A 15,378-nucleotide genomic window follows, 5' to 3' on the forward strand; every position below is an offset into this window, starting at 1 on the left:
TTGGGTTCCCTGCCTGGCTATCTGGGGCTCCCCCCCACCGACCCTCTCAACTGCGGGAGTGTCTTCTCTGCCGTACAACCTTGCTTTTCCTCCTTTCCCTCCCTCCCTTCTCTGCTGGTACCAGGGCTCGAACTCACACCCTTCCCAGTCTCCCTGTCAGAGATCTGATCCGCAAAACCAGGCCCCTGCGGCTCACCCGGCTACTCAGGAGGCCGCGATCTGAGGATGGCCGTTTAAAGCCAGCCAGGGCATGAGAGTCCATGAGACTCTTGGTTCCAATTCAAGACTGAAAAGAGACAAGAAGGCAGAGGTGCAGCCGTGGCCCAAGCAGCAGAGCACCAGCCTCGAGGGAAAACGCTCAAGGACAGAGTCCAGGCAGGGGCTCCAGCCCCAGGACCCGCACACCAACACAAGGCCTTTCCCGTGTGCACGTGTCTGTGTCCCGGTCCCGTGCCCGGGACTCCCATTTCCCACACACAACTGGGGATCGCGTCTCCCTCTTTCAGGGGTCGCCCGGCCGGGGAGACCAGAAGAGCGGAGCGGGCCTGGCATCCTAATGAGGCCCCACCGGAGGCTCTGTCTTACTGTGGCGACAGCAAACACACTGGCGCAGGGTGCAAGGACAGACTGGCCAGCTGGTTTGGGGGTGTCACCGTGGTTTTATGAAGTCTCCTCAGATCTGCGCCTCTCCAGCTGGCCTGGTGCCAGACGAAGACACGGATCCAGCGGCCCCCTTCCCCAAGTTGTTGGTGGTGGGCAGCCGGGGTCCTCAGGAACAACCGAAGACCCCACCACGAGTGTCTGGAGGGCCTACCCGCGGGGTGGCAGTTTGGCAGCTGGACCCGAGGGCCACCCCCAAGGAGAATAAATAAATAAATACCAGGGGCCGTGCTGGCCTGCCCAGAGCCCCTGGCCTGGCCTGTCTCTTACCCCCTCTCCCCCATGGGGGGTCTATCAAGGTGAACCCCGATTTCACATCCCCCTAGGAGCGGAGGCCAGTGGGAGGTCAGGGGCCGCCCGCCCCTGCCTGCAGGTGCAGACATCAGGACCCAGAAAGTCTCCGTTGTTTCAGGATGGCCGGGAGAAGGGGGGGGGGGTCAGAGCCCAGCCCGCGGGGGGGGGGGGGGGGGGACACCAGGTCCCACCTCCTCTCCCCCTCCGCTGACCCGAGGTTCCTTGCGAGGGAGCCCAACGGATCCCGGGGCACCCCATTCTCCTGCTCCGATCTGGCTAGCCACCTGCGCGGAGGACGAGAGCCCCGAGTCCGGCCCGGGGTGCCTGTCCGGCTGGCCGTCTGTCTGTCCGGCTGGTGGCGTGCGGCTCCTGCGAGGCCCCGCGCAGTCAGAGGCGGAAGGGGTAGCGGCGGAGGTACTCGGTCACACGGCGGGGCAGCGGCAGGCCGTCCACGTCGCTCACCAGGCGGTGGATGAGCAGGCGGCACAGGTGCTGCAGGCTGCGGGCGCCGGCCCCGCGCACGAAGGGCCGCGCCAGTCGGAGGTGCACCGCGCCACCAGGTGGGGCTGGCTCCCCGGGCGCCACCGCCGCCGCCACCTCTTGTTTGGGCGCTGGTGAGGCCGGGGCGGGTGCAGCGGGGGCCGGGGCGTCAGCTGCACAGGAGGCCACGTAGTGCTGCACCAGGCTGACCACGTCCGGGAAGGCCAGCAGGCGGGGCCGGGATGGACAGCTGGAGTCCAGACGGAAGCTCGAGTCGGCGTACTCGATGCGCACGTTGGTGGGGCCGCGAGCGGTCTGGACGGACAGCGTCAACAGGTAGCCCGGGTGGGCGCTGTCGCGCACCAGGAACGTCCCTTCGGGCATCTGCTGCAGGTGCTGTCGGGCCTCGCCGGCGGTGATGGGACCCCAGTACCAGCCTGGAGGAGCGAAGAGCGGGGAGGGGAGTGGTCACCATGGATGCTGGTGGAGGGCACTGGCCCGGGGCCCTTGTCTGAACTTCCCGGGAGAGGACCCCCACCCTGCCTCTCCCATCAGACTTGGGGGTGGGGTCCCAGGTCGGGCACGGGTGGCTCAGGCCTGTCGTCTCAGCTCCTCAAGAGGCTGAGATCTGAGGGGTGCGGTCGGGAGCCAACCTGGCCAGGGAAGTCTGGAGATTAACTAGCAAAAAGCCAAAAGTGGACCTGTGCCCCAAGCTGTAGCCCTGAGGAAGAAATAAAACATCCTCCACCACAAAACCCAACAATCAGGGATAGTGCCTAGGTCCTGGGTTCAAGGATCAGTGTGCACGTGCATGTGTGCACGCACGCACACGCACACGCGTGCGCGCACACACACACACACACAAGCAATGAGCCAGGCGCCAATGGCTCAGGCCTATTATCCTAGCTATTCAGGAGGCTGAGAGTTGATGATCACAGTTCAAAGCCAGCCCGGGCAAGAAAGTCCGTGAAACTCTGATCTCCAATAAATTTGTGCTGTGGCTCAAACAGTAGAGCACTCTTCTTGAGCTGAAGAGCGCAGGGGCAGCGCCCAAGCCCAGAGTTCAAGCTCATAACCGACAAAGAAAAAAAAAAAAAAAAAGAAGTAACGAAAGGATTAAGCTTCTGCCAGGCACCGGTGGCTCACGCCTGTCTCAGGAGGCTGAGCTCTGAGGAACCTGGTTCAAAGTCAGTCAGGACAGGTGTGAGACTCTGATCTCCAATGAACTACCAGAAAACTAAAAGTGGAGCTGAGGTTCGGAATAGCAGAGCGCCAGCCTTGAGCGAAAGAGCTCAGGGATGGTGCCCGGGCCCCGAGTTCAAGCCCTACCACCCACTCCCCAAAAAAACAATCACCAAGCTTCCCTCATCAGACTTTCTGGGACAGGGCACTCACCAGATTCCCGGAGGTAAGAGAAGGTTTTGGCTATGCACAGCAGATCCTCTTCGGGATCCAGCACCTTTGGCTCACTCTCCGGCCGTACGGGGGTCTCCTCTGCCATCTCCTCCGGGAGGGCCCCTGCCGGCAGGGGCTGCATGGCCGGATCGGGCAGTTCTAGGGACTGGGCCCAGGGGGGCCGCCGCCCAATCCGCTCCGCAGCCAGTAAAGGACAAGATCTAGAAGAGGGAAGGTGGGCAGTGAGCAGACATCTGCTTGCCTTGTTCCCAGAGCCGACCCCCTCGATCGCTTTTCCTGGTGTACTTTTTTCCCCCCTCAGAGCTGGGATTAGAGGTGGAAGCCAGAGTATCTACGACACCCCGCTCCACTCCACTCCCGTAGACTCTCCAGAAAGACGATTTTCCCACCAGGCTCAGCAGTCAAGCCCGCCTTCCCCACTGTTCAGGAGATGGCGGTAGGAAGATCAAAGATCCAGGTTTAGGCCAGGGCCGGGAATGTGGTTCAGTGCTAGAGCACTCATCCAGCATGCACGAAGCCCTGGGTTCGATCCCTCAGTACCACATAAACGGAAAAAGCTGGCAGTGGCGCTGTGGCACCAGAGGTACAGCGCCAGCCTCGAGCAAAAGCAGCTCAGGGTCAGCGCCCAGGCCCCGAGGTCAAGCCCCAAGCAAAACCTCAGTCCCTAGCTGAAAAATAACTGAAGGAAAAAAAAGTCTGGAGGCGTGGCTCACACGGTAGAGAGGTCACCCAGCAAGCTCAAGGCCTGGCGTCCAACTCCACAATCACCGAACTAATAAGTACACAAAAATAAATTTAAAGATCCTTTTCCACTCGGTTGCCTTCATTAAATACTAATTTGTCTACTTGGTAGACACCCCTAAACACAGGCCAATCCCTGCAAGCAATTGCGTCACGGCTACAAGGATCCCAGGCATCAGCGCCAAGCGGTCTGACGTCTGTGCCCTCTGGGCCGAGGCAGGCTGATTAAATGGTGCCCATCTTGCTCCATACCTACACCATATGCTCACACCCGTCATCCTAACTAGTATCAGGAGGCTGAGTTCTGAGGATCGCGGTTCAAGGCCTGGACAGGAACTTCCATGAGACTCATCTCCAATGAACCACCAGAAGACCAGAAATAGCACTGTGGCGCTTACCTTGAGCTGAAGAGCTGAGGGACATCGCTCCAGGCCCAGAGTTCAAGCCCCACGATCGTGTGTGTGTGTGTGTGTGTGTGTGTGTGTGTGTGTGTGTGTGTGTGTGTGTGTGTGTGTGTGTGTGTGTGTGTGTGTGTGTGTGTGTGTGTGTGTGTGTGTGTGTGTGTGTGTGTGTGTGTGTGTGTGTGTGTGTGTGTGTGTGTGTGTGCTATCAAAGGGCAAGGTAATCCACACCCAGTCCAGATTTCCCACCCCACATCAAGCCAACATGCCAGGCTGTATGATCTTGTTTACAACTTCCTCCTCTTGGGCCCCCATCCCCTACCCCCACCCTCACACACAGAGTGAGGGGCCCACAGAGGGTTTGGCTGGGATGAGGGGAACTAAGCTGGCCAAAATCTGAGCAGTTAACTTCCTCTTAGAGGAAGCCCAACTAGCTTGTGGATCCTCAAGCTTCTTGCCTGGGAGGAAGAGGGTACTGATCTCTCGTTCACAAAATACGTTCCAGGTTCGATTTGGGGGTCTAGTCCCCCGGTGGGGCCTCAGGATGCTAAGTTATTGAAACCTCGGGCCCTGCCCACGTCGGTGGGGAAAGGCAGTACTTGAGAGCCAATCCATTCATGAGGTCAAATAATTCACGGTCAGTCTGTTCTGGAGCAGTCTGCCAGGCCAGAGGAAGAAATGACAACTCTAACACAATGGCCAGGTATCACCGTGAGGTGATAAAAGGCGGGCAGAGAAGCCAGATTGGAGATATGGCTTATGTTCAGGTCCCCACCCATCACTACTCTGAGAGAGAGAAAAAAAGAGCCACAAAAAAAGACTCCTAGCTCGCCAAGTACTTTTCCACACCTACCCTGGCTGCCCCAGGGAGCTCTGGAATCTCACACGGAGCTCAAGAATCTCCAGATGATCGCTCTGCTAGGCCACACCAATTGATGCCAAACACCTTTAGGGAGTCACCCTCCCTCCCCCGACACCCTGGGGGTGGCCGTCACCACATACGACTTCTCTGCACTTCTCTGCACACTTCTCTGCACGTGTGGGCCGATGTGGGTGTGGGCTAGCTGGATTGATCTCCACGGGCTGAGCGACTGTGTATCCCAGCATGGCTTTGTCATCCCGTGGGGGCAGAGACTGGCATATTCTGGGTCCCCACGTGTGCCCGGCCACTGAGTCCCGCCCGGGACACATGCCATCAGAGTCCACGCAGCCTGAGAGCGAGGGTGTGGGACCTCTCCACGAAGCGATCATCAGGAATCACCAGCCTCTACTCTTGGAAAGCACTAACTATTCTGTGGCTATGTGTGGGGATGTGGAGACCTTGCTGGGGGGAGGAGGAGGGTACGGCTAGTCACAGGATGGACAGATTCCGTCATCCCAGGTTTGAAAAGACAACTAGGAGCCGGGCGCTGGTGGCTCACGCCTGTAATCCTAGCTACTCAGGAGGCTGAGATCTGAGGATCGCGGTTCAAAGCCAGCCCGGGCAGGAGAGACCGTGAGACTCCTATCTCCAATAAACCACCAGAAAACCGGAAGTGGCGCTATAGCTCAAGTGGTAGAGCGCTCGCCTTGAGCTGAAGAGCTGAGGGACAGCGCCCAAGCCCAGAGTTCAAGCCCCACGACCGACAAAAAAAAAAAAAAAAAAAAAAAAAAAAAAAAAAAAAGAAAAGACAACTAGGAAATCTGTTGTGATGGTTTGGGGAAAGGGGTAAGGAGGAAAGAAAGAGTGACAGAAGGGGTGAATTGGCTGGCATCCCTAATATACGTGTGTGGAGATTCATAGCGAGCCCCTTCCTGTAGAACTATGTATGCTGATTTAAAAAAACATCTTTAGCTGCACACCAGTGGCTCATACATTGAATCCGAGCTACTGGACTCGGCAGGCTGAGATCTGATGATCACGGTTCAAAGCCAGCCTGGGCAGGAGGACAGTTTGTGAGACTCTAATCTCCAATGAACTCCCCCAAAATCTGGAAGCAGACTGTTTGTTATCTCAGGTTTTAGAGCATCAGCCTCGAGCAGGGAAAACTAAGGGACGGGCACTGTATACACACAATCTTAGAGACAATTGGGGAGAACAGGTCTTCTGGGCAACTCCACATCCTTTTCCCCTGAGTAAGGACAGTTTGGGAATTAGCACAAGGAGCGCTTGGGTCTGGCCTTACCTTCCGCTCTCCCTCAGTTGGCCCCATGCCCCAGCCAGTTCTGATAACAGCTGCCATGGGGCCGCCTGGCTCTCCTTGGGCTTAGAATACCCATCTACACCCCTCTCCCCTCTCTTTATAGACTTTTCTGAGCTCCTAGCCCATGGGTGGAAAGCCTTGGTGTTTGAATGAAGGGAAAACCAAAGTGTGGGATAAGAAAGTGAGCTAGAATCTCAGCTGGGACCAAGACTTTGTCTGAACACCACCCCACTCCTACCATGGTCTCCCCCGCCACCCGCATTCCATACTTTTGGGAAACTTGGAGAAAGGAGGCGGGAGTCAAGGTCGTGAATCACACTGGGGACCTCAGCATCTGAGAGAATCTCACTGGGTTGAAGTGAGGGCAATGGTTAGGGGGTGCTGCTCCAAGAACTGTTGACTATTGGGTGCCAGCCAGCCTCGGGGAAAAAGTCAATGATTTCGAGCTGGCTTTCTGAAGGAGAGTCTGGAACAGAGGACTGGACTCCTGGAGGGGGGGGAGGGGAGGGGACAAGGGGCTGTCCCAAGGTTACTTAGGCTAGAGTGTCCCCCCCCCCAACTCTTGCTGGTGAACCCCAGCTCTGATCTGCTCTAGGAGTGGGAGGCCGGGTGGAGAGGGAGCCCACCTTGTGTTCCTGTTACCTGCCAGCCCTCAGTTTCCCTAGGCTGTGTGTGTGTGTGTGTGTGTGATCACAGCCCTCCCCCCCCCCAGAGCCCTAGGATCTTCAGCACTCGGTGAACTGCAGCCGATCTCCCAAACCTGGCAACTTCGCACGAGGCCTGTGTTGTTTTGGGTTTTTGTCTGGGGAGGGGGAGGGGAAGGGGGAGGTTTTTACTCCCCAGATCGAAAGCCGAGATAAGGGGGGGCACTTACCCCTGGACGCAAAGGACCATGTCCCGACCAGCAGCAGCTCCGAAGTCTGGGCTGGGCTGAACTGGGGCCGAAAGGAGGCCAATGGGGCGCTCGGGGGGCGCGAGCCGGTCGGGGTGGCGGGGCAGCCCGGGCAGGGAGAACCGGCCTGAGGCGCGGCGCGGTCTGAGAGGAGCCCGGGCGGGAGGGCGGCCCGAGGTGGCGGGGCGCTCGGGCGGCAAGATCGGGACTGAGGTGGGGCGCGGCGCGGCCGGAGAGGGCCCGGGGTGGCGGCGGGGCGGCCCGGGGCGGCGGGAGGGCGGGGCCGGCCGCCTCCTAATCTCTTCGTCCGCGGTGTCCCAGCCTTTCCCGGAAGCGGCTTCTTCCTGGAACCGAGCGAGGAGGGGAGGGTGGGGGTTTACGCACTCGGCCCAGAAAAGTGGGGAGGGGGGGGGGGAAGAGTGGGAGCAGGGGGTGGGGCGGACGTTGGACCCAAGCCGGGGACGCCGCTGAACGCGCGCCGGGAAAGGAAAACACCTTGGACGGAGTTCCAAGAACTTTCCAGGAAAAGTGGGCGGGGCTCCGCCGAGCGACCAATAGCGACGCCGGAGGGAGGTGGAGCCCACGAGGTCAAGCGAGCCAATGGCCGCGCGCGCGCGTGGACTGACGTACTTCGCCTCCCCCGCCAGCCCCGCCCACTCCCAGAGGGGCGGGTCCTAAAAAGGACCCAGGTGGGAAGAGCCAAGTTGGGGCAAGTCAGAGGCTGCCTGCCCGTCCCGGCTCTCCGGGCGGCCTGATCGCAGGCAGCTGCCCTTCCTGGGCATTCTGCTAGGTGAGAAGTAGGGGGTGGGGTGGGGGGGAAAGGGGGATGTGGCTGGGATTATCTCACTGCCCGACGAGTGTCAGCGCGGAGGCGGGCGGCGGGGCGGCTCCTCCAAGGCGGATCTGGCTTGGGTGCCGGCGGTCCCAGCCTTGGATCTGGGACTTCTGTGTGGATGGGGTTGGCGGGAGGTGGCGTTTGGTGGGGAGACCGAGAGGGGGGAGATGCTGAATGCAGAGGGAGGGCCCCCCCCCGGAAATGAGCGAGTCTGTAGAGCCAAAAGGATTCAAGCGAGAACCTCCTTCCTTCCCTCCTCCCCCTCCTCCTCCTTCTTTTGTAGGTCGTGGGACTTGAACTCTGGGCCTGGGCTCTGTCCCTCAGCTCTTCAGCTCAAGGCTACAGCGCCCCTTCTGTTTTTTTTTTCTGAGTGGTTTATTGGAGATCAGAGAGTCTGTCACAGACTTTTCCTTGCCGGGGCTGGCTTTGACCCTACGATCCTCAGATCTCAGCCTTCTGACAGGCTTGAGCCACCGGCGCCAGGCTAAGAACATTATTCTTTGAGAAGAGGTGGGCGAGGAGACACACCAAGCCTTTACATTCGGTGTCTGCCCCCCTTCCACCAGTGATTTGACTTAGGCAGGGATAAGTCAGCCCCCCACCCCCCAGGTTGCCCGCACTTTGATTTCGTGACTCCCCCAAAATGATGGATCCCGAGTTCCAAACGATGGGAGAGACTTTTCAGGGGTGGGGTGATAAAAGTGTGTGTGTGTGCGTGTGTGTGTGTGTGTGTGTGTGTACAGTATTTGCTACATGTGTGTATTCCTTCCTTCCCTTTCTTCCCTCCTTCCTCCCTTCCTTCCTTCCTTCTCTCCCTCCCTCTTTCCTTCCCTCCCTCCTTCCCTCTTTTTCTCTCTTTCCTTCCTTCCTTCCTTTCTCTCTTTCATACTGGGAATTAAACCGAGGATGTTGCACTTGCTAGGCAAACACTTTGCCACTGAGCTACATCCCAGCCCAATATTTACTACATTCAATCCTCAACAACTTCAGCAGACAAGATGATAGATCTGCGAGGGCCCGGTGGCTCACACCTATAACCCTAGCTACTCAGGAGTCTGAGATATGAGCATCATCATGGTCCAAAGGTAGCTGGGACACACAAGTCCATGAGACTCTTTATCTCCAATGATCTAGCAAAAAGTCAGAAGTGGAGGTCCAGCTCAAGTGGTAGAGCATCAGCTGTGAATGAAAACGCTGAGGAAGAATGCCCAGTCCCTGAGTTCAAGACCCACTACTGGCACAAAGAAGGAGGAGGAAGAAGAGGAGAAAGACCCCAGGGGCTGAATTAACTTGGTTGGAAATGGAAGAGCCAGAGTTTGATCCTAACCCTGAATTAAAGTCCACATTCCTACCCTAACCCAGTCTACCTTTTTCTTTTTCTTTTTTTGTTGGTTGTGGGGCTTGAACTCTGGGCTTGGGCGCTATCCCTGTGCTCTTCAGCTCAAGGCAAGCGCTCTACCACTTGAGCCACAGCACCACTTCCGGTTTTCTAGTGGTTAATTGGAGATAAGAGTCTCATGGACTTTTCTGCCTGGGCTGGCTTTGAACCCAGATCCTCAGATCTCAGCCTCCTGAGTAGCTAGGATTATAGGCTTGTGCCCCCAGCACCCATCTTCTTCTTCTTCTTTTTTTTTTTTTAAGTCGGTTGAGGAGCCTGAACTCGGGCCGGGCGCTTCCCTCAGCTCTTCAGCTCAAGGTGAGCACGCTACCACTTGAGCCACAGCACCACTTCTGGCTTTTTCTGCTTATCTGGTGCTGAGGAATTGAACCCAGGGCCTCATGCATGCAAGGCAAGCACTCTACCACTGAGCCACCTTCCCAGCCCCAAGTCTACCTTTTCTAACACACTAGTCTTACCAGGGAGTATCTTGAAGGACTATAAGACCATGAGAGCCAAGCACTCTACCACTGAGCCACCTTCCCAGCCCCAATTTTGAGGATTTTTATGGCATCAAATCCCAAGATCTCTAGCTGGTGCTGGTGGCTCACACCTGTCATCCTAGCTACTCAGGAGGCTGAGATCTGAGGATTGCAGTTCAAAGCCAGCCCAGGCTTATCTCCAATAAACCACCAGAAAACCGGAAGTGGTGCTGTGGCTCAAGTGGTAGAGCGCTAGCCTTGAGCTGAAGAGCTGAGGGACAGCGCCCAGGCCCAGAGTTCAAGTCCCACAACTGACATTAAAAAAGCATTCCCTACAGGTTCAGTCCCAACCAATCAACCATCTTTTATGAGTCTGATAGTTCTGTGTTTCTCACTTGCATGCTGCAAATAGTGGATGCTCCTGTTTCCCCTGCTTCAGGCCCTGCAGGTCGCTAGGGCCCAGTCTCCTTCCTCTCCTGCCATGTCTACTCCATCTACTGCATTCATACTGCCACCCAGTGGTATTCCTCCTCATTACCTCACTAGCCCCAAACCATAAATTGTCCCTTGTAGATGTCCTCCTCTGAACCCTGTGATTCCAGGTGCTTTGGGATTTCTCCTGCCATTCCCCACTAAGAAAAACCACAAGAATGTGCATGAGAGCCAGAACTGGGGGCTCAGATCTATCATCCTAGCTATTCAGGAGGCTGAGATCTGAGGATCATGGTTTGAAGTTAGCCCAGGCAGATAAATCTGTGAGACTTTTTTTTTTGTTTGTTTGTTTGGCCTAAGGCTTGAAATCAGGGCCTGGGTGCTATCCCTGAGCTTTTCTGCTCAAGTAGTGCTCTACCACTTTGAGGCCCAGCTCTACTTCCAGTTTGGGGGTGGTTAATTGGAGATAAGAGACTCAGGCTTTTTGAAGTGTGATCCTCAGATCTCAGTCTCCTGAGTAGCTAGGATTATAGGTATGAACTACCATTGCCAGACTCCATGAGACTCATCTCCAGGACTGGGAGGTTGGCTCAGTGGTAGAGTGCTTGCCTTGCATGCATGAGGCCCTGGGTTCGATTTCTCAGCACCACATAAGCAGAAAAAGCCGGAAGTGGCGCTGTGGCTCAAGTGGTAGAGTGCTAACAGTGAGAAAAAGAATCTCAGGGACAGTGCTCAACCCCAAATACAAGCCCAGGACTCTCTGACCCCCCCCCCCCTTTACACACACACACACAAACTAATATGCATCACAGCCTTCCTCAATAGCTGGTTGATTTGGGTCTCTCTCTTGCTACCATGGACAACATGAGATACAGATGCTGCCACTCCCACCCCCAACTCAGACTCTTGATCCTTTGGTCACAGTAAGCTATTTCAAAGGTGTAACTCTCTGTATCTATGGACACGTGACTATTGGGATGTATGGCAGAGTTTGCTACCAAGAAACTACCCCACCCAGGCTCACAGCTCATGCTATATACTAGGATTACAGGCATAAACCACACAGCTGATTATATACATGGATTTTTGGTTACTGGAGATGGAGAGTTGCTAACTTTTTGTCCTGGGTTGCCTCAAATTGAGACTCTCAATCTTTACCTTCCCAGTAGCTGTGATTGTGTGAATCCCTCACTCCTAGCTAACTAGTTCTGTCTTTAAGAAAGAAGACAACTGGCCAGCACTGGTGGCTCACACTTGTAATCCTAGCTACTCAGAAGGCTGAGCTCTGAGGATCATGATTTAAAGCCAGTCCCTGAGACTGTGATGTCCAATAAAACACACGAAAACCAGAAGTGGCGCTGCAGCTCAAATGGTAGAGTGCTCGCCTTGAGCTGAAGAACTGAGGGACAGTTCCCAGGCCCAGAGTTCAAGCCCCACGACCAAGAAAGAAAGAAAGAAAGAAAAAAAAGAAAGAAAGAAAGAAAAAGAAAGAAAGAAAGGAAGGAAGGAAGGAAGGAAAGAGAGAGAAAGAAAAGAACTGGGAAAAATTGGGAGAAGGGGTGACTTTGTCTAAAAAGAAGTGTATTCTTAGCCTAATTTATGTAACTATAACCCCGTTGTTTTTTGTTTTTTTTTTTCTGTTTTTGTTTTTGTTTTTTTGTCGGTTGTGGGGCTTGAACTCTGGGCCTGGGCGTGTCCCTCAGCTCTTCAGCTCCAGGCGAGCGCTCTACCACTTGAGCTACAGCGCCACTTCTGGTTTTCTGGTGGTTTATTGGAGACAGGAGTCTCACGATCTCTCCTGCCCGGGCTGGCTTTGAACTGCGATCCTCAGATCTCAGCCTCCTGAGTAGCTAGGATTACAGGCGTGAGCCACCAATGCCCGGCACTGTAACCCCTTTGTACATCACCTTTATAATAACAAAAAATTTTAAAGAATGGGGCCGGGATAGTGGCTCAGTGGTAGAGTGCTTGCCTCAGGTGCATGAGGCCCTGGGTTTGATTCCATCAGCAGAAAAAGCCAGAAGTGGCACTGTGGCTCAAGTGATAGAGCACTCGCCTTGAGCTGAAAGAGCTGAGGGACAGCGCCCAGGCCCAGAGTTCAGGCCCCATGACTGACAAAAAAAATAAAATGATATAAAAAGTGTACTAGTCTCCATCCAGTTGTTGCCAGAGGCCAGCTTCTTTCCCAGTCTCCATCCAAACTCTGAGATCTTGGATCTGATTCTCAGGTGAGACTAAAGGACATTGATCCTGGGTTCAGCTGGGTGTAAACGTTGTGCATATACTTGTATGTGTTGCATGTAGGTCTTTCCATGCAAATGCATGCCCAGTTATGTCTTATGAGTGTGTGTGTGTGTGTGTGTGTGTGTGCATGAGTGTGTGTTCATGTAGATACATGTGGGATGACAGGAAGGAACACAAGAGGAACCCCTCTCCCAGCTGGGCTGTGAGATTGTGGAATGGAATAGGGGCTCTATCCTGCTAGTTGCTGACTTTAAGCATGTCGCTTAGCCTCTCTGAGCCTGGGTGTGTCAGAAGTAAGCCTTCTCTCTCTTGGTCTTGGTGATGTCATGGGTACCCTAGTCTGGGCTGTGTGTGGAAGTGTTGGGTATGGTCAGCTGAAGCTATTGTCTGGAGAACTTTGCACCACTGAATGTAACTAGCTTAAAGGTTGTCTGAAAGAAACAAAGATTTCCCCAAATCCCTCTCAACACCCACATACAAGGGGTACCCACCAATAATTGTAGCATCTTTTTACTACTTGCAGAGGTAGTCTGTCAAGTTGCAGTCGGGAGGGCACCAATTTCCTGTCCTCCAGAAAAGACTGGACCTGCAGCCCCAGTTATTCAGGTGGGGACTGAAGCTTCAGGTTGTAGAGAAAGCCTAAACTAAGTAAATATGGCTTAAAAGAGAGCCTTTGGGTGACTATAAAGTTGAAGTGCCTGTAGTTCCTGGGCATTGCCTGTAGATGGCAGAAGAGCCCTACATAGAACTGCCACAAGTTTCTTTGTTTTGTTTTGGTTGGTCTTGGGGCTTGGTCTCTGGGCCCAGAGCACTGTCCCTGAGCTCTTTTGCTTTACCACTTTGAGCCACAGCACCACTTCCAATAAATTGGAGATGAGAGTCTCAGGGGCTTTCCTGCCTGGGCTGATTTTTGAACCGTGATCCCTCTTGAGTTAGGTAGGATTACAGGTGTATGATACCATTGCCTAGCTCACTCTTTTATCTCAAAAGAGAGAGCCACTCACCGGCTTGGGTCCCTCTGCTTTTGGGTAGGAGATGAAGATATGCTGGGAGTAGTACATTCTTGCTGGAGTAGTCAGTCATAGTCACATTTTTCATGGCTCTTCACAAACTTCATCTCTGATTGCCTCAGTGTCTTCTGTAAAGTGGTGGACGGTTGGGAAAACTGTCTCAAAAATATGTAAGGTAGCTGGGCACCGGTGGCTCATGCTGGTAATCCGAGTTACTCAGGAAGCTGAGATCTGAGGATCATGGTTCAAAACCAGCCCAGGCAAGGAAAGCCATGAGATTCTCATCTCCAATTAACCACCAGAAAATGGGAAGTGGTGCTGTGGCTCAAGTGGTAGAGCCCTTGCCTTGAGTTGAAGAGCTCAGGGACAGTGCCTAAGAGCAGAGTTCAAGTCCCACAACTGAAATATATTAGGCTAAGATGGGTTTGGAATGAAGTAAACATTAAACATGAAAACTACCAAACTATTAGAGAAAATGGCTCTGGATCAGGGGAAGCAGATAATGTACTGTGATTATGTTTTTAAAGAGAGATCTCACTGTATGGAGGTTGTCCTGGAACTTGCTATCCACCTGACTCAACAGTACTGGGATTTCAGACTTGTACCACCACAACCATTGGAGACTTTAAAAAACACAATAGGAGTCTGGTGCCTGTGGCTCATGCCTGTCATTCTAGCTACTCTGGAGACTGAGATCTGAGGATCACCATTAGAAGTCAGCCCTGGCAGGAAAGTCCATACAATTTTTTTTTGGTTGTTGTTGTTCTTATTTTCCATATGATTATTTCCAGTGAAACTCCAAAAAGCCAGACTTGGAGCGTTGGTAGTGCAGTAGTCTTGAGGAAAAAAAAAAAAAAAAAGCCCAAGGATAGCATCCAGGCCCTGAATTCAATCAAGCCCCGGGACTGGCACAACACAACCAACAACACCCACCCCTCCCTCCCCACACACAACATCAAAAGCCCAAACCATAGGAGAAAAATTGTCTGTTATGACCAAGGAGGGGGAAAAAATAAAAAAAAAATCAAGATTTCTGACTTAGGAACACTGGATACCAAAGGGAAGGGAAGACGCACGCAGAATGTTGGCACTAGTAAGGCTCCAATGAAGCAACACCGCTATATGCCACTTCCTTTTGTACACTTGCACAATTTAAGGACTGAGTTATTTTTGGGGTGGGGTGGGGTGGGGTGGGGTGGTTGGTTATCCACCACCAGGGAAGTCCTAAGTTTACCAAGCCATACAGCAGACAGAGACGACACTTACTACTTAAGGGTTCAAGAGAAACGAGCTGTCTTAGGTCCGGGGTCCGGGGTAGGATTCCCGGTGGTCCTGGGCTGGCTCTACCCAAGGCGCCAGGAAGGTTCCCGCCCCCTTTTACGAGAAGCCACGCCCCCGGACAAACCACGCCCCCTTCGCTTTGCCTCCTAGCGCGGGGGCGGGGCCTGAGCCCGGCTCGCGTCTTAAGTGGCTCGGGCCTGGGCCGGGCCTGGCCCTTTAAGGTCTGCCGGTGCGGGCGGGGCGGGGCGGGGAGGAGGAGTGTCGGAGTCACGTGGGCCGCGGGGCGGGCGCGACTCCCGGGCCGGGTGCGCCCCCTCGGCTGCCGGCGCCGGCGCTCGGACGCGACCCCCCCCCCCCCCCCCACCCCGGTCATTCCCGCCAGGTGCGCTCCCGTCAGGTAACGCGCGGCGGGCCTCAGCCCGCGCTCGGGATCGGGGGTGCGTGTGTGTGTGGGGGGGGGGGGACCGGGTCCCCTGGTTGCCCGCGACACGTGTCCGGGGTGGGACCCCCCACACTCCGCCCGAAGTTGGGGGGACGGGGTATGTGGGGAAACTCTTGAGTGAGAAGTTCTCGTTCTTTGCTCTCCCCCCCACCCCTCCTCCCCCTCCCGCTCCCCACCCTTCCCCCCCCTCCTTCCCCCCCCCAGCAG

The 15,378-nt window shown here is 55.0% G+C and overlaps 1 protein-coding gene across 1 annotated transcript; it reads right to left on the reverse strand.

The window, feature by feature from the left end:
• Positions 1-645: 645 nt before the first annotated feature.
• On the reverse strand, positions 646-7,500 carry LOC138815941 (cytokine-inducible SH2-containing protein-like). Its single transcript, XM_070005337.1, has 3 exons — positions 7,050-7,500; positions 2,830-3,050; positions 646-1,871 (listed from the first exon to the last, which is right to left on the reverse strand). The coding sequence occupies exons 1-3, from the start codon at positions 7,067-7,069 to the stop codon at positions 1,342-1,344; spliced, it is 771 nt and encodes a 256-aa protein (XP_069861438.1). The 5' UTR covers positions 7,070-7,500; the 3' UTR covers positions 646-1,341.
• Between the last annotated feature and the right edge of the window lie 7,878 nt (positions 7,501-15,378).

Source organism: Dipodomys merriami, unplaced genomic scaffold (assembly GCF_024711535.1).
Source record: "Dipodomys merriami isolate MVZ:Mamm:240054 unplaced genomic scaffold, mDipMer1.0.p SCAF_68, whole genome shotgun sequence".
Classification (NCBI taxonomy): Eukaryota; Metazoa; Chordata; class Mammalia; order Rodentia; family Heteromyidae; genus Dipodomys; species Dipodomys merriami.